General features: G+C 29.7%; 1 protein-coding gene across 3 annotated transcripts; it reads right to left on the bottom strand.

Moving 5' to 3' along the window:
- Window positions 1-6,011: 6,011 nt before the first annotated feature.
- Window positions 6,012-11,702, bottom strand: AGL6 (AGAMOUS-like 6). 3 transcript variants are annotated; one of them, XM_089750412.1, is made up of 9 exons: window positions 11,284-11,702; window positions 9,342-9,417; window positions 8,734-8,795; window positions 8,476-8,575; window positions 8,147-8,188; window positions 7,829-7,870; window positions 7,548-7,687; window positions 7,068-7,120; window positions 6,012-6,399 (listed from the first exon to the last, which is right to left on the bottom strand). In XM_089750412.1, exons 1-9 carry the CDS (start codon window positions 11,463-11,465, stop codon window positions 6,386-6,388), a joined length of 711 nt encoding a protein of 236 aa, XP_089606538.1. In that variant the 5' UTR covers window positions 11,466-11,702; the 3' UTR covers window positions 6,012-6,385. The 3 variants fall into 3 exon arrangements, with proteins under 3 accessions (XP_089606538.1, XP_089606537.1, XP_022759529.1); XM_089750411.1 differs by having other exon boundaries at window positions 6,013-6,385; XM_022903794.2 differs by lacking the exon at window positions 6,012-6,399 and having other exon boundaries at window positions 6,680-7,120; window positions 11,284-11,697.
- Window positions 11,703-14,389: the final 2,687 nt, after the last annotated feature.

The following is a 14,389-nucleotide window of genomic DNA, read 5'->3' as shown; positions in this document are numbered from 1 at the left end:
TAATAAACTTTTGATTTTTTTATAAGATCTGCTGCTAGATGGTATGTTCAATTAGATAGAACTCAAATCACTTCGTGAAAGAAATTGGCTAGAGCATTCATAACTCAGTACAAACACATTGTAAAGTTAACCCCAGATCCATTATCTTTACAAAGCATGAAGAAAAAATATGTTGAAAGCTTCAAAGAATATACTCAAAGGTGGAAGGACACCGTTACCTAGGTTTAACCTCTTTTAATAGAAAAAAAACTACTATCTTATTTGTCAACACTCTTAAAACTCCATACTATGAAAAAATGATTGAAAATGAAATAAAAAATTTTACTAACATGGTCATATTAGGGAAGATAATATAGAATATCATAAAAAGTGAGAAGCTTAAAGAAGATGATGTATATGGCGTGAAAGATGTGAGTGTATCTAGAATGAAAAGAGAAAATATTCAAGCTAAGATGTATAAATGGAAATAGGTTAAAGATTTTATCCTACACTATTTTTATTCTATGTACCAACCATATTACCCTACCATAAATAACCTTTCTCCATATCTTTATTTTCACTAGCCAACTCAACAGTCAGTTCCTTACATAAGTCTCCATCCTTAATTTATAACTTAGCCTTTGAGCGGTCAAAGAAGATCAAGAAACATTCTAAAAAAAATCTCAATTCTAATTTTTGATCTTTTACCTCTATTGATAAAATACTAGTACCTCATCCTAATACCTTTGAAAGCAATTTCAAATCCATTAGCCAAGAGTTATGATCTATATGGTAAATGTGATTATCACATGGGGAAATTAGGTACTCGATTGAGAAATGCAAATAGTTGAAATAAAAGATTGAAAGTCTCATCCAATACGGCACCTTAACCCAAAAGCTTTTTGAGTAATAAAAAGTTACTTTTATCATAGTTTAATTGTTCTTTGTATATTAATTTCTTGAACATGAAGTCATTGGTTTTTTATGAGTTTTGATTGTTTGGGTTCTTACAAAAGCAGGTGAAAAAATCTTAAATTTTTGGTTATTTTTTAGCTATTTTTCTGAATATGTTATTATTTTTAATTGAAAGATAAAAAACCTTAAGAATTTTTAAATATGAAAGTTTTATAACCTCATCCCATTTGACCATAAAGAACCTTAAAAATTATTTATCTTCATTGAGCTATGGGTAATGTGATGGTCGATTAATTTGTAACATCTTTTCAGGTATTCTCCTAAATTTTTTGGATTTTAATGATTTAATAAATGTCAAGGTTATTTCAAACATGTCATTGCCTAAATTTCTTGAGCCATATTTTCTCAATTTGTTCAGTATTCTAGCTTGTTTTACATTCATATTCTTTTTGAATCCTTTATCAAGTGATCTTCTGTACTTTGGGGTAAATTTATTAAAAAAGCTAAATTTACTTGATGTTTCAAATAACCCTTTTAATCATTCTAATTGATAAACATTTAGATCGCTTTGTTATCAAAATGCATGAGTTAAAAAAATTAAAAAAAAGTTGATGTGAAATCATGCTTGTGGCGTATTTAAATGAATCGTAAGTCAATCAGAAACCAACTTGTCTCATGATAACTACTTTTTAATAGATATCCATACTTGAAATGAAAAATGACTATTTTTTAAATTTCCTTCACAAAAGAAAAAAAATCCATTTATCAACCTTTTTAAGTCTATTGATTATTCTTTCTGAATGAATCCTAACCAAAGCTTACCCTCCAAATTTGAGGCAAGTTAAAAAAAAAAAGGATCTCATCAAGAGGGCATGTAATCTTGTGTTGAGGGTTAGAAAATAATGCTTTATATTAAAGAGCAAGCTTGAAATAAGATGAGTTTAAAAAATTTTGAACTCATACAAAAAAAAAAAGAAAAAAAGATAAAGTGAAAATATATGTTTTAAGAAAAGGAAAGATATCTCTGGAAAAGAAATGATCCTTAGTTTGATTACCTGTAAATACATTTTTGGGCCTATTTATTTTTTTTTTCAAAACCCAAAACCCCGGCCCATGTTACATACTTTAAAAAGTCCATTTTGATTAAATGTGGATATCTAAATTAAAGAGTTTTTCTTTAAGAAATCACCATTACTTTTTTATTTTTGATTAATTTTGAAAGCTCAAATGCATGATGAAATATAAAAAAAAAAAAGAAAAGAAAATGAAGTTCTAAGATGAAAACCCGAAAGGGTAGTCTAGAGTAAGATTGAAACTCTAAAAGTAACTCATGCCTTTTCATATAGCACCAAGGAGACTGGTTTTTAAAAACCTAATGAGATCGATCTCACTATGAAGGTTACCTTTAAATTTTAGGCCTTATTTTTTTTTTTAGACTTGAAATTTTAAGCATGACATAGTTGGTCTTGACATTTATTAAAATATCATATACTAAGAACTGAAAAGAGTGCCAAAATAGATTGCACTTTAAAAGACTATTTTCAATTGTGAGCCCAGATGAAAAGATTTTCTTATTCTTATTTAGTGGCCAAATTCCTTTTGTAATTAAGATCCTTTTTTTATCTACCAAACCATTGCATCATTTTGGAAGACTAAAGTTATAATTTATCATCCTCATTCGAGATAGTAATCACCACTTTTTAAGATATTTGATTGCATGCAAAAGAAAGTTGTGTAGGGCAATTTCTATTGCTATTCTAGAAAAGTTTTGAGAAATGTTCAAAACGTGGTGGATCTTAATACTTGTGGTGGAAGATAAGTAAATGCTATAAGAGACCTTTTTAGGGCAAAAAAAAAATCAAATGTAAGGGATGATATTGAAACAACTCATTATACAAGAAGAATGGTTTTCAAGAATGAAAATATTAAGAATGTTTGCTTTAGGGCATGAAAGAACTTGTCAACTAATTCAGGAGCTATGTCATGGAAAGATGGAAGGAAACAAAGGTTTCAAGAATACTATTATCACAATTAAAAACATTTGGTATAAAATTCATGCATTTCATTCATTGCATTTAATACATTGTATGCATCACATCTATGTCATATGTTGCATTCATATTTGTCCAGGAAAAGAGATGTTGACTTAAACTTTTAATCAAAAGGAAAATTTTGATCAAACAAGATTTTATCTCAGGGTATATTTATTAAAATTTTTAGTATCAGTCCTAAAAACTCTGAGTAATTCTTATTAAAAACTTCAAGTACATTTTTAAAATTATAAAACTCTTTTTAAAGTCCTCAAAGCAAGATCTATAAGACTTTCGAGCATTTTTTTTAAAACTTGCAAATATCCATTTTCTTTTTAAAGAAGCTTTTTCGAAGTTTGATTTGTTAAGACCTTCAGACAAGATTCATAAGTCTTTCAAGCTGAATCTATTTTAAAGTTGAGATTTGTAAGACCTTCGGGCATAATCTCAAAGTCTTCTGAGTAATATTTGTAAGTTTTATGAGCTAAATTATAATCTTCAAATCTTTCAAACAATATTTGTAAGTTTTACAAGTTGAATCTATTTTAAAGTTAAAATTTATAAAACTTTCGAGCATAATCTCTAAATCCTCTAAGAAAGATTTGTAAGTCTTATGAGCTGAATCTATTTTAAATCGAGATTTGTAAGACCCTGGGCATAATCTTTAAGTCTTTCGAGTAAGATTCGTAAGTCTTTCGAGTTAAATCTGTTTTAGAATCAAAATTTGTAAGACCTTTGGATGTAATCTCAAATGCCTCCGAATGTAGTCTCCAAGTTCTTTGAGCATGATCTTTTAAGCCTTTTAAGTGTTTTTTTTTTTTTTTAAGTTGTGTAACTTTTATTTAAAGGAGCATTTTTCAATGAATGATTTATAAGAAATTCGAGCTTAATCTTCAAGTTTTTTGGACGTGATCTATAAAACCATTGGGAATAATTGTCAAAACCTTTAGGTGTTGTCCTTAATTTTTTAAAAAAGTTATGTGCATTCATTTTCAAAAAGCCTTTTAAAAAAAAGTTGAATAATTTTGGCCCGGACGTAATGGGTATCTATATTTTTGCATAATTCCTGTTTCATAAAAACTATGCAAAGAGAGACAACTTTAGACACTCTATTTAGTCTAGGTCTCAAACTAATTGGGTCCAGATTTGATCTAAGCCCAATTATCCAATTTTTTAAGTTTCTTTTTTATATCTTATTTGTCTTATTTATTTAGTTATCTTTTTTTATATTTTTATCTTTTATATATATGATTTTAAATTTTTATCATAAATCATGTCAAGAAAATTTGTGGAGTAATTTGAGCACCAATCAATGATGATCTCAGTAATTAAAATTAAAACATGATTTCTTCAAATATTAAAGAAAGGTTAAAAAGAAACCAAATCAGGGAATCAAAATCAGATTTAATTTAAGAAATTTTGAGGGATTTTGAAAATCAAAGAAAATCGAGGCAATTCTAGAAATTAATTAAACTGGTTTTAAAGAGAATCAAGAGAAAATCAATTTAGAGCATAATCAGATCTGCAACATTTTTCATTCAATGCAAATCCCTAAAATTTTTAGCAGACAGCCCTATATAAACACCAATCAACCACACATAAAGGAAGAAAAATGGGAGAAAAAGATTATCTAGAAACTCTTGAGAGAAAATAGAGAAATTTGTTTAGAAATCAAGATGTTTTAGATTTTAGGTTTGATTTGTTTAAATTTTTTTAAAATGATTTGGTATTTTTAGGTTTGAATTTCTATAGGGTTTTGCATTCTAAAGATTTTTGGGTTTAGTTTTCTAGACAATTTGTTGGGTTTCTAAAAAATTCTTTGAATTTTTCGACGAGAAGTTAAAGCTTCCAACACTAGCGTCAAAGAATCTCGTCAGATTATGAAAATTCTTTACTGACTTTTGAGATTTATTCACCAATTTTTGGGCACCCATGAATCAGTTGGAGAAGATAGAAGAATAACCATATTAGAAAAAAAGGCATACTCAAGCATTTATGAAGAAAATCTTGAAATTTAAGTTTTTATAATAACCTAATACAATGTCGTTTTAAAACTCTTAAAGGCATCAAAGTCAGTGTGTTTTACCACACCTGCATTCGACCTTTAGTGCAACCCAATTTTGACCCACTTTTTATTTGCTGCACTAAGCCAAGTTGTTTTCGAAAGTTGAGTTCCAAGCCGCTCAAGTTAATTTGTGCCTATAGCCGCCTTCCTCAATTGCCAAGCTGAGTCAACTGTAGGTAATTTTGCTTTTCTTTATATGTTATTTTATTTACTTATTTATTCATTTATTTATTTGTCTATTATTTTTAGTATTCTTATGAAAAAAATTTTATGCAACAAAATAAAATTTTAAATAAAAGCCTTACTAATAGATTGGAAGGCAATTATTTTTTAAAAAATAGGTTTTTACCAACATATTGAAAAACTTTATAATTTTATTTATTTCAATAAATATATAAATAAAAAGCTTTACTAACATATTTGAATGTCAATATTTTTCCAAAATAAGGTTTTACCAACATATTAAAAAGCCTTATAATTTCCTAAAAGATTAAGTTTTCAAAAATATAATAAAATAACATTTTCTATCTTTTTCCATAAATCCTACCAATAAATTGGAGGATATTTTTTACTATAAACCTTATTTATAGATATTTATTTCTAAAACCACAATTAAATTAATCTGACGATTGTATCTCTTTAAAGCGTGACAAATAGTCTCTTTAAATACTCTAGAGGTGAGAAAGTATTCTGAAATTATTACTAACATATTGAAGTAATTTAAGAAAATTTTTTAATATTAAAATTAGTTAGTAAATTATAAATATATTTTAAGGCTTAAATAATTTAAAATCAAATTGATATCATCTTTTAGTTGAGCGCTACGAAGATGCTATAACTTTTCTTACGCGTAATCGTATTTTTGAACTTAAATTTGATTTAGTAAATTAGAATATACTATTTAAATATACTTAAGTTAATTTTGAGATTTCTCTTTAAATGTGATAGATTTAGTTAGATGATCGATTACATTTAAATAAAAAAGATTAATGATAATTTTTTTAATGTATGTCTAATGATAAATCTATAGATTTATTAGCTATGACAAAGATTATAAGGATGATTTTGCAGTCACAAGAAACATTGCTTACTGCTACAAGATTATGGTCTGCTGGCTTTCATGCGCATGGCAGTTAGTCACATATTTCTTTTTAATCTTGTCGTGGAAAATCTGATATGGTAGTTAACGATTGATAATATAATTTCAACATCTTTAGCTCAATCGCTCCAAATGTTGGGCTGCAATGATTGAAAAGTTAACATGCATCGTCTTAACCCACATCGATATTGGGTTCCTCCGGTTCAGACCACTGTTGAGACCTGACTTGAAATCCATGGTGAAGCCTGTTGGTTCCCAGATTCATGTTTTAGGCCTCCTTCAACTCGAATGGACGCCCTATAAACGAGTCGCTAGCAATATACAGGTTACTACCCTTAAGTCAAATATCTGAAACACTCACCTTTTTCAAAATAAGATAGAAATACTTTGATAAACAAAAATATTAATGTCGTGTATTCTAAAAGAAGAACATAAATTCTTATATACGAAGCTATCTCTAAATGAAGAATATGAACATAAGTACACAAATTGTCACCTAAAAAATATATCAAAGAGAAATCAAGACTCAATAGGGAAAACAAAATGGATTTTAAGGAAAAGAAGTTAAAAAAAGGTATATATATAATCATATATATAAACCAAATTCACAGAGATTTGCAACACCAAAAATCATATTCTATGTTTAGCACTACTGCACCAAAATTAAATGAAATAACCTATATATAAGGGTTACAAAAACAGTAAAAAGGTGTGTGTGTGTATATATATATATATACACACACACACACACACACACACACATGTCCCAGGAGAGGAGGAATGCTTCTTAAGATCCAAGCATTTTTATGTTGTACACTTTCCGTCTATTTATAAATACAAATATTAGCAACACTATAAATCCCCATACAAAAACAAGAGACAAAATCACAATATATATATATATATATATATATTATATTTATATGTTTTTATTTAGAGAGGGCTTAAATGACCCATCCATGGATGAAGTTGGTCTCACCAGCCATGCTTTTAGGGACTGCAGATCCTTCAGCTTGAACATAGTGATGGTACCTGATGCAGCAGCAGAAGTCATTCTGAAGCTTTCCTATTCCAGATTTCAGTTATTTCGAAACAACTTTTTAAAACAAAGAATAATATGAAAAAACATCTGTGATGAAATTTAACATTGATGAATTATATGCAATGACATGGTTTTCTTTCTCATGGTCAAATTTATCATAAAAATCTAGTTCCAACTTCCAATAGTTGGTATGAGCATACAACCAACTATGGTTCTATTCAAGTTTAATCAATTAAAAGTGGCTATGAAAGCATTGAAGAAGGAAGGCCACCTTGGTTTCTAAAGCTTGAAATGGGAGAATTTGGGTGAAGTTACCTGTCTAAACACTAACTTTATATCTTGAATTTTGCTAATAGACTGTTTTGTGGAATATAAGTATCTTGATATTGTTCCAGATGTAGACAATGTAGCACTTACCCTATTTCCAAAACAGGTTCATGATCACATTCCATAGGGTGGGTGTGAGAAGGATGCAGAGGAAAGTTGCTATTTTCAGCTGCAGCACCAGAACTCCATAAGCCCTGGATTGTTTTGAGGCTTTGTCCTTCTTCCTCAAGCTGAAACCAAAAATACAGAAAAATATTAGGTTATAGTAGTGACCACTGACCAGTGTGTGACATTAGAAATAATACTGTCGTCGATTACTAGTATATATGAAAGTTCATGTGCAAAACGGATGTTTGGCAATCAAGGTTAACCTTGATTTTAAGCTGTTTGTTAAGGTCTCCAAGCTGACGTTCCTGCCAAAAGATGAAAAACAGTTGTTAGGCCATGAGTTCTGAAACCAAAGCGTTGGAGTATAACTAGCATTAAGGAAGATGAAATATTTGAGGTAGTAACAAAAAGCTTCACGATAAAAAAAATTGTGGAATAACCAAAAGAATAGGTGAGGAGTGTAGACCGGCAAGACCCCTAGTCATCAAATGGTCCAGGTTTGTAAGGAATAGAACCTTGGGAATCATCTCTTGGTAAAATTGCACTATTATTTTGGAGTAATAAGTTACTCGATTAAGTACCTTTTTGCGGAGGTCTTCCATTTGTTCTATCATAATCTGTGTCTGAAGTTAAGAAAAAATAAGGGAAAAGAAAAAGAATTGTTAGAACAATTTTTGAGTGAGTAAACAATGAGTTTTTTCACATTTCGATTAGTATGGTAGACTGCCAGAAAATTCACAAGTAAATGATTATATATACTCTAGCTTCAAGATTTTTAATCTGAACTACTCCACATGCATGTATAAGAAACCTTGTGAAACAAACAGACATTAGGGGTTATTTCTTTAAGAATCGTCGTTCATAAAAAAATTATGGCAGACTAAATCCTTAATTAAAGACGTGCAAGTACCTTCCTTTGTCTAGCCAGTGCAAGAGCTCCTTCAAGCTGCTTCTCAAGGTTTTGCAGCTCTTTCACATTCAATGGTCCAAGATTTTCTCCAAGCAAATGCCTGATATAAACATACAATGAATTCGGAATGAGTGTAGGTATGGTGATAATTACTTTTCAACTAGACAATAAAATATATTGAAACCACCTGGATTAATGCAACTAATTAACAATTATGGTATATGGCTACTACACTGATTTGAACTCAGAAATGACAACCTTTGAGTGCGTTGCAGTGCTTCATATTTTGCCTTTAACTTGGTTACCTCTTGGTACCAACTCTGCATTGATAAAAAAAGACAACTTAAAGAAGAAAGTCAAGTTCACTTATAATGATTCCCAAAAGATAAGCATCTAGGATAAATATTGTCAAAGAACTTGAAAATTTTGGTGGCAATTATCCAAAAAATATGTAACTGAAAATAGAATAAGAATTCACTACAAGATATAAATTGTCAATCACAGTGTGCCTAGCGAATTAAGATTCAACAGTCAGCGAAGCTATAATAGCATAGTTGTCCAGATGAAGCATTTTGGAAGATGGGATAGGATTAGTATTAGAAGGATGAAACATTTGACATGACAAGATTACTATTGATTGAAGATATATAAATCAGTAAGACTGTAAATATAGTTAGGGCCTCACTTTTTATAATTAAAAAGGAATATCTTTGCACAAGTTAAGCAGTAAAATAAAGAATAAATTCCATTTTGACTTTTGGGGATACATGAAAGGCTAATAATCAAAGAGACAATGTTTATGCAACATGTAATGTTGCTAAACACCAAGTCAGAAGTTTGTAAAAGAAATTTTGGTGACCAAAAACCTGCGTTTCACGTTCAAGGCTGTTGTCTTGAGGAGTAAAGCAGCAACGTTGGTATCGCTCAAGGGTCTTGGTCATACTGCAAAAAGAAAGCCCAAGTTACTGTCAACCTATAATTAAATTGTGAAAGCAAGCAGTCTAAGGTTTTGCATTTCTGAGCATAATCCATGATAAACTGGCATGATGGAGGGATTCAAGAAGTGACAAACGAAGAGCTAAAATAAATTCATAAAATGCAGCCCACAATGTTTATGAGGCACAAGATTTTTAAAAACTGAAACTTGTAAGTGTAGGATCAGAATTATTTTTTGTTACTCCAACCGAAGAAAAAAATACACACTACAGTCAGATCATTGATTTTCTGCAAGTGGCTTTCCATCCTTTGTAGCCTTTCTTGCTATAATGTTTTATTTGATTACCTCTATGATGAACCAATTTTTCTTCTTTGTCAGAACTAGAAAGCAATTGCAACGTTCAACCTTTACTGCAAACAGCATATTGGGAGAGCTATTGCAAAATTTAGGGACTATATTTGAAAAAAGAATTTGGAAAGTTATTATAGAATGATTTACAAGGAAAATTATGGACCATAAATATATATTAACACTCTACTAAATACTTAACTAATTTGCTGCAAAAAGAAAATGTAAACATTGTATTAAACATAAAGCTGGACAAGAGATCTTGTAGCTCCCTTAGCCATGCTTTCCAAGGACTAGTATGTTTTATCTTCAACTATCTACAAGAAGCAGCAGCGTGGCCTATCAGCTAAACATGTGAATCTCAGGAAAGGAGAAGAGAAGAGAAAAGGAAAAAAAAATCCAAAGAAAACCCCAATAATCAAGCAAAAAATGAAAGTTTATGGACAAGGGTGTGCTTGATTTTGTCAGTTCCTACAACCTCCACAACATTGATATAATTAATTGTTGATGGAAAAGACAGAAAAAGAAGAAACTATGATAAAACCAGAAGATAATAGGATCAAAAGACGTGAGGACAAAGAATCAGTCTGATTTCTCCACTTACTGTCACTAGTTAATGCTTTTCTCTGAAGAAGAAAAGAAAAAAGCAAAGAGAGAACAGAAGGAGAAAGAAAAGTAAAAACCCTAGGTCTTGCACAGAGGTCATAAGGCAAAAACCCTAGATCTTGCACAGAGGGCATAAGCCAAAAACCTAGTCTCTTGATTGGATTCTGAGCAAAGTCATCATAATTCATAGGGGGGTTTTGTTTTATTTCAGCTTTTCAGGTGAAAGAAAAGAGTCACCTTTCGTACTAGTGTTCCAACACTGATCAGTGAAAACATTAACAAGCCCAAAGACCTAGAGAACAAGATCCAGTTAAGAGAGATAAGGAAGGTTTGTTTCTTTTGCAAATGAGATGAAACGTGTCGATCTGTCATTGGAAAATAAGCTGGTAAACTCAGGTTTCTTAAAACATGAATCCACAAGCAGGAAAACCATGAGAAGCCCCCCAATAAAAAAAAAAACATAAAAAATAGAGATTTGAGAGCGATAGAGTCAGATGTTTGTAAAAGAGAATTCTTTTGCAGACAAGTTAGAGGTAAAAACCAGAGACAGAAAGAAAAAGAAGCAAATTTTGATGGAGTTTGAATGACAGAAAAAAAAAGTACCTGGATGACAAGAAAACGGTATGCATAATCAATAACCAAAGTAGCTATAATCATGTAAATAACCCAGAAAACTTGACAAAAAACCAAAACAAAAAAAAAAATACTACTAACACAGCCAATATTTAATGCTAAAGAAGAGAGAAAGAAAGAACAAAAATACTATACGATAGAAACTTAGTCGAGCAAAACTCAGAAACCCACTGAGAAAATGAAGAAGAAAATCAACTATATATAACACAAAAGAAACAGAATTAAGTCTAGTGGGAAAGAAGCATATTATATATTATAAATTTATGTTAATATATTATGTATACCCTGAGCTGCCAAACTCGTAGAGCTTGCCACGACTAGAGAAGATGATAAGGGCAACCTCAGCATCACAAAGCACAGAAAGCTCATAAGCTTTCTTGAGCAAACCATTTCTTCTCTTAGAGAAGGTCACCTGTCTGTTGATCTTGTTTTCTATCCTCTTCAGCTCCACTCTTCCTCTCCCCATATTTTCTTTTTTGTTATTCAGTTCTCTTTTTTTTTTTTTTTTGAACAATGGACAGTGGATAGTACCAAACACTTAATATTATCTGTCTGAGCTCTTTGGAGAGGTGTTGGGGTTTTGGAGTTAAACAAAAATGGAGGTGAAGAAGATAAAATTAATTGGAACTAAATAATTGCTTGGTCTGAGGGTAGTGAAAAGGCTATATAACTGTAAATATAGATATGTGCAGCAGAGAAGGCTCACTGGATCTTCTTTTGCAATAAAATAGAAACAACCTAATATTTCTTCCTTTCTTTTTATTCTCTTTTCAGTTTTAATTTTTAGCAAATATCTATTTATCTCTTTTTTTTTTTTTTCTTTCTCTTGTTTGCTCCTTCGGTTTTCCCTCAGTTATTTCTATCGTGGTGAGAGTTTTGTCTCTACGCGCCTAAAACAACCCTGCCATTCACGCTCTATCTCTGATTAACTATTGAACGGTCAACTTATTTAGATTTAATCTCTATAATTCGTAACAACCATCGGATGGATTGATTTAGTCTCTAATATCTATTACATCGATATAATAAGAGGAAATTTTTTGAAATTTCATACAAATTAAATAATTTATCAAACAAACAAATTATATATCTAATAAATAACAAATTCAATATAAAGTTAAATCAAACTTACAAAGACTTGAATTTAATATTTCAAAATTCTATGACTTATTCCTTACTACTAAATTAATGAGTCATTTAATATTAAGAGAATTAAATCTTAAATTTTTTTAATATTTTTCAAAAAATATTGAATTTTTTGGATTATCACGTACTTTAATAACATAAAATAAAAACTAATTAACAGGATATTAAAGCGGTAATTACATGATTAATGAATAGTCATATATATATATATATATATGAATATGGATATCTTGTTCAATACTTGATTTCTGATATTTAGTTAATTACTTGCTCTTACATTAAAAAGGGAAATCTTTTGATGAGACGTTTAGCAAATTGATAGGTATATTTGATCGGCAACTGTAAAATCTTTCACAAACATATATGTTAAATTTTTATTGTCACGTCACTTACACTTACACATGAATTTATATATGGCTTTAAGGCAAATTATTTATACAAATAATTACGTTATCATTTATAAAGTATAAAATAGTAAATAAATATATTACCCGATAGACAAACCACTTTACTCTCTATTACTCTATTCTCTTTTTCCTATACTTGCTTCCTTTCTTCCCAAAGATGGCAGCCTAATTTGTAGTTAGCAAATTTCGATCGATTTGATTGTTAAAAGTTAATTTTTTTTATTTTTTTAAAATTAAGTTTCAATTCAGGTAAGGTTGAATAACAGTAAAAAAATTTAGAATCAAATTTTAAGCAAACTTGCCTCGCCCCTATCTGATATATATAATAAAATTATTTTTTAATTATTTATTTAATTTTATATTTATATTAAAAATAATATTTTATTAATTTTAAATCAAATAAAATATAATTTTATATAATGTCAAATTAAATCGGATTCAAGTTCAAATATTAAAAATTTAAAAACAATATTATATCAAATTAAATTTAATTATTACAGATATAAAATTAGATCGAATATAAAACGAGTAAAAACGTGCCTCGATCGATTCCGTTGCCATCTTTATTTCGTCCTCTTGGATATTTTATTAACTTAAATATTAGAGTGTTTCAGAATCTTAACTCCAGCATTTTCTTTTTCTTTTTTTTCCCTTTGACAAATCTGACAAATTCACCAGTTAAACCTCCAACAAATTTTGCCCCCACCCAACTCAAAATACCTGAACAATATACTAAATGAAAAAAAAAAATTTAAGATTTTAGTAAAGACTGATGAATTGCAAATGCAAATTAATTAGAGTACTATGATATTTGGAACAGTGATGAACAGTTTTTGTTAGTTTATGGAACCGTAGTGAAGCCGATGGGCATATAATTTGGGTGCATATGGGGGCCGAATAAGTAGATGCTACGTCTGCTATTTTGCCTGCTTTTGACAATCCTCCACTATTCCATATTAAGAAACAAACAGCAAAACATGAAAATTGGATTTCCAATTGCATTTCCCTCAAACTTTTACGACGAAATGACACCACTCTTTAATGTTAGACTTGGCAATTGGAATGTTCAAATATTTATAAAATAATATGAAAGAGCAATACTACATCAATCAATCCTGATTAATCTCTTTCGGAGCTTAACTAATTAACTTTAAATTGAACTGTAAAATTGAAGGCGAAATAAAAAAGCAATCAAATAGTTTGATGGAATCTAGTGTTGAAGCACATCAATTTTGACATGCGAAAGGCGCTACATGTGCTTGAGAAACTTGTTCATGTTAATTAGGTTACACATTCTCATCATCTGCAGTAGGTTGGATTAGAGGTACATGAATTCGAAGATAATGTTAAGCAAGCAAGTAAACTTTGGTGTGCGAAAATTTTCCTTTTACATGCAAGTGGCAAACTATCTGAGAAAATCAATTGCAGCATTTCAAGTTGGACAACGAATTATGGGTGTCCCAGATGTTTTAATTTGGTATATTAACATTCAACATGTTGCTTAAGAATTTCCCTGTCCTCAACCCTAAGCAATACCATTTAAAAGATTTTGGTTGAATACTCAATACTAAAAGGGATCAAATCGGCTAATATGATATTAAAATTGATGTTTGAAAATTACAGATTCAAAAGAGTTTATATATATATATTATCCTTTTAACCCAAAAAAAATATTAACAAAAAAACGTGTTCAAGGGTAGATTAAGATTTAAAAAAAAAAATCAAATGATATACTAAACAGAGATTTTGTTGTGATGATCAACTAATATAATTTCCTCCATGATCTCGTAAAACAAAACCATCTACCAGTTCCTATAATATGGTAAATTCCTATAGC

The sequence above is a fragment of the Durio zibethinus genome, chromosome 21 (genome assembly GCF_047325235.1).
Source record: "Durio zibethinus cultivar Kanyao isolate XHJ-2024 chromosome 21, ASM4732523v1, whole genome shotgun sequence".
NCBI lineage: Eukaryota > Viridiplantae > Streptophyta > Magnoliopsida > Malvales > Malvaceae > Durio > Durio zibethinus.
This window is presented reverse-complemented; position numbering and strand designations above follow the sequence as displayed.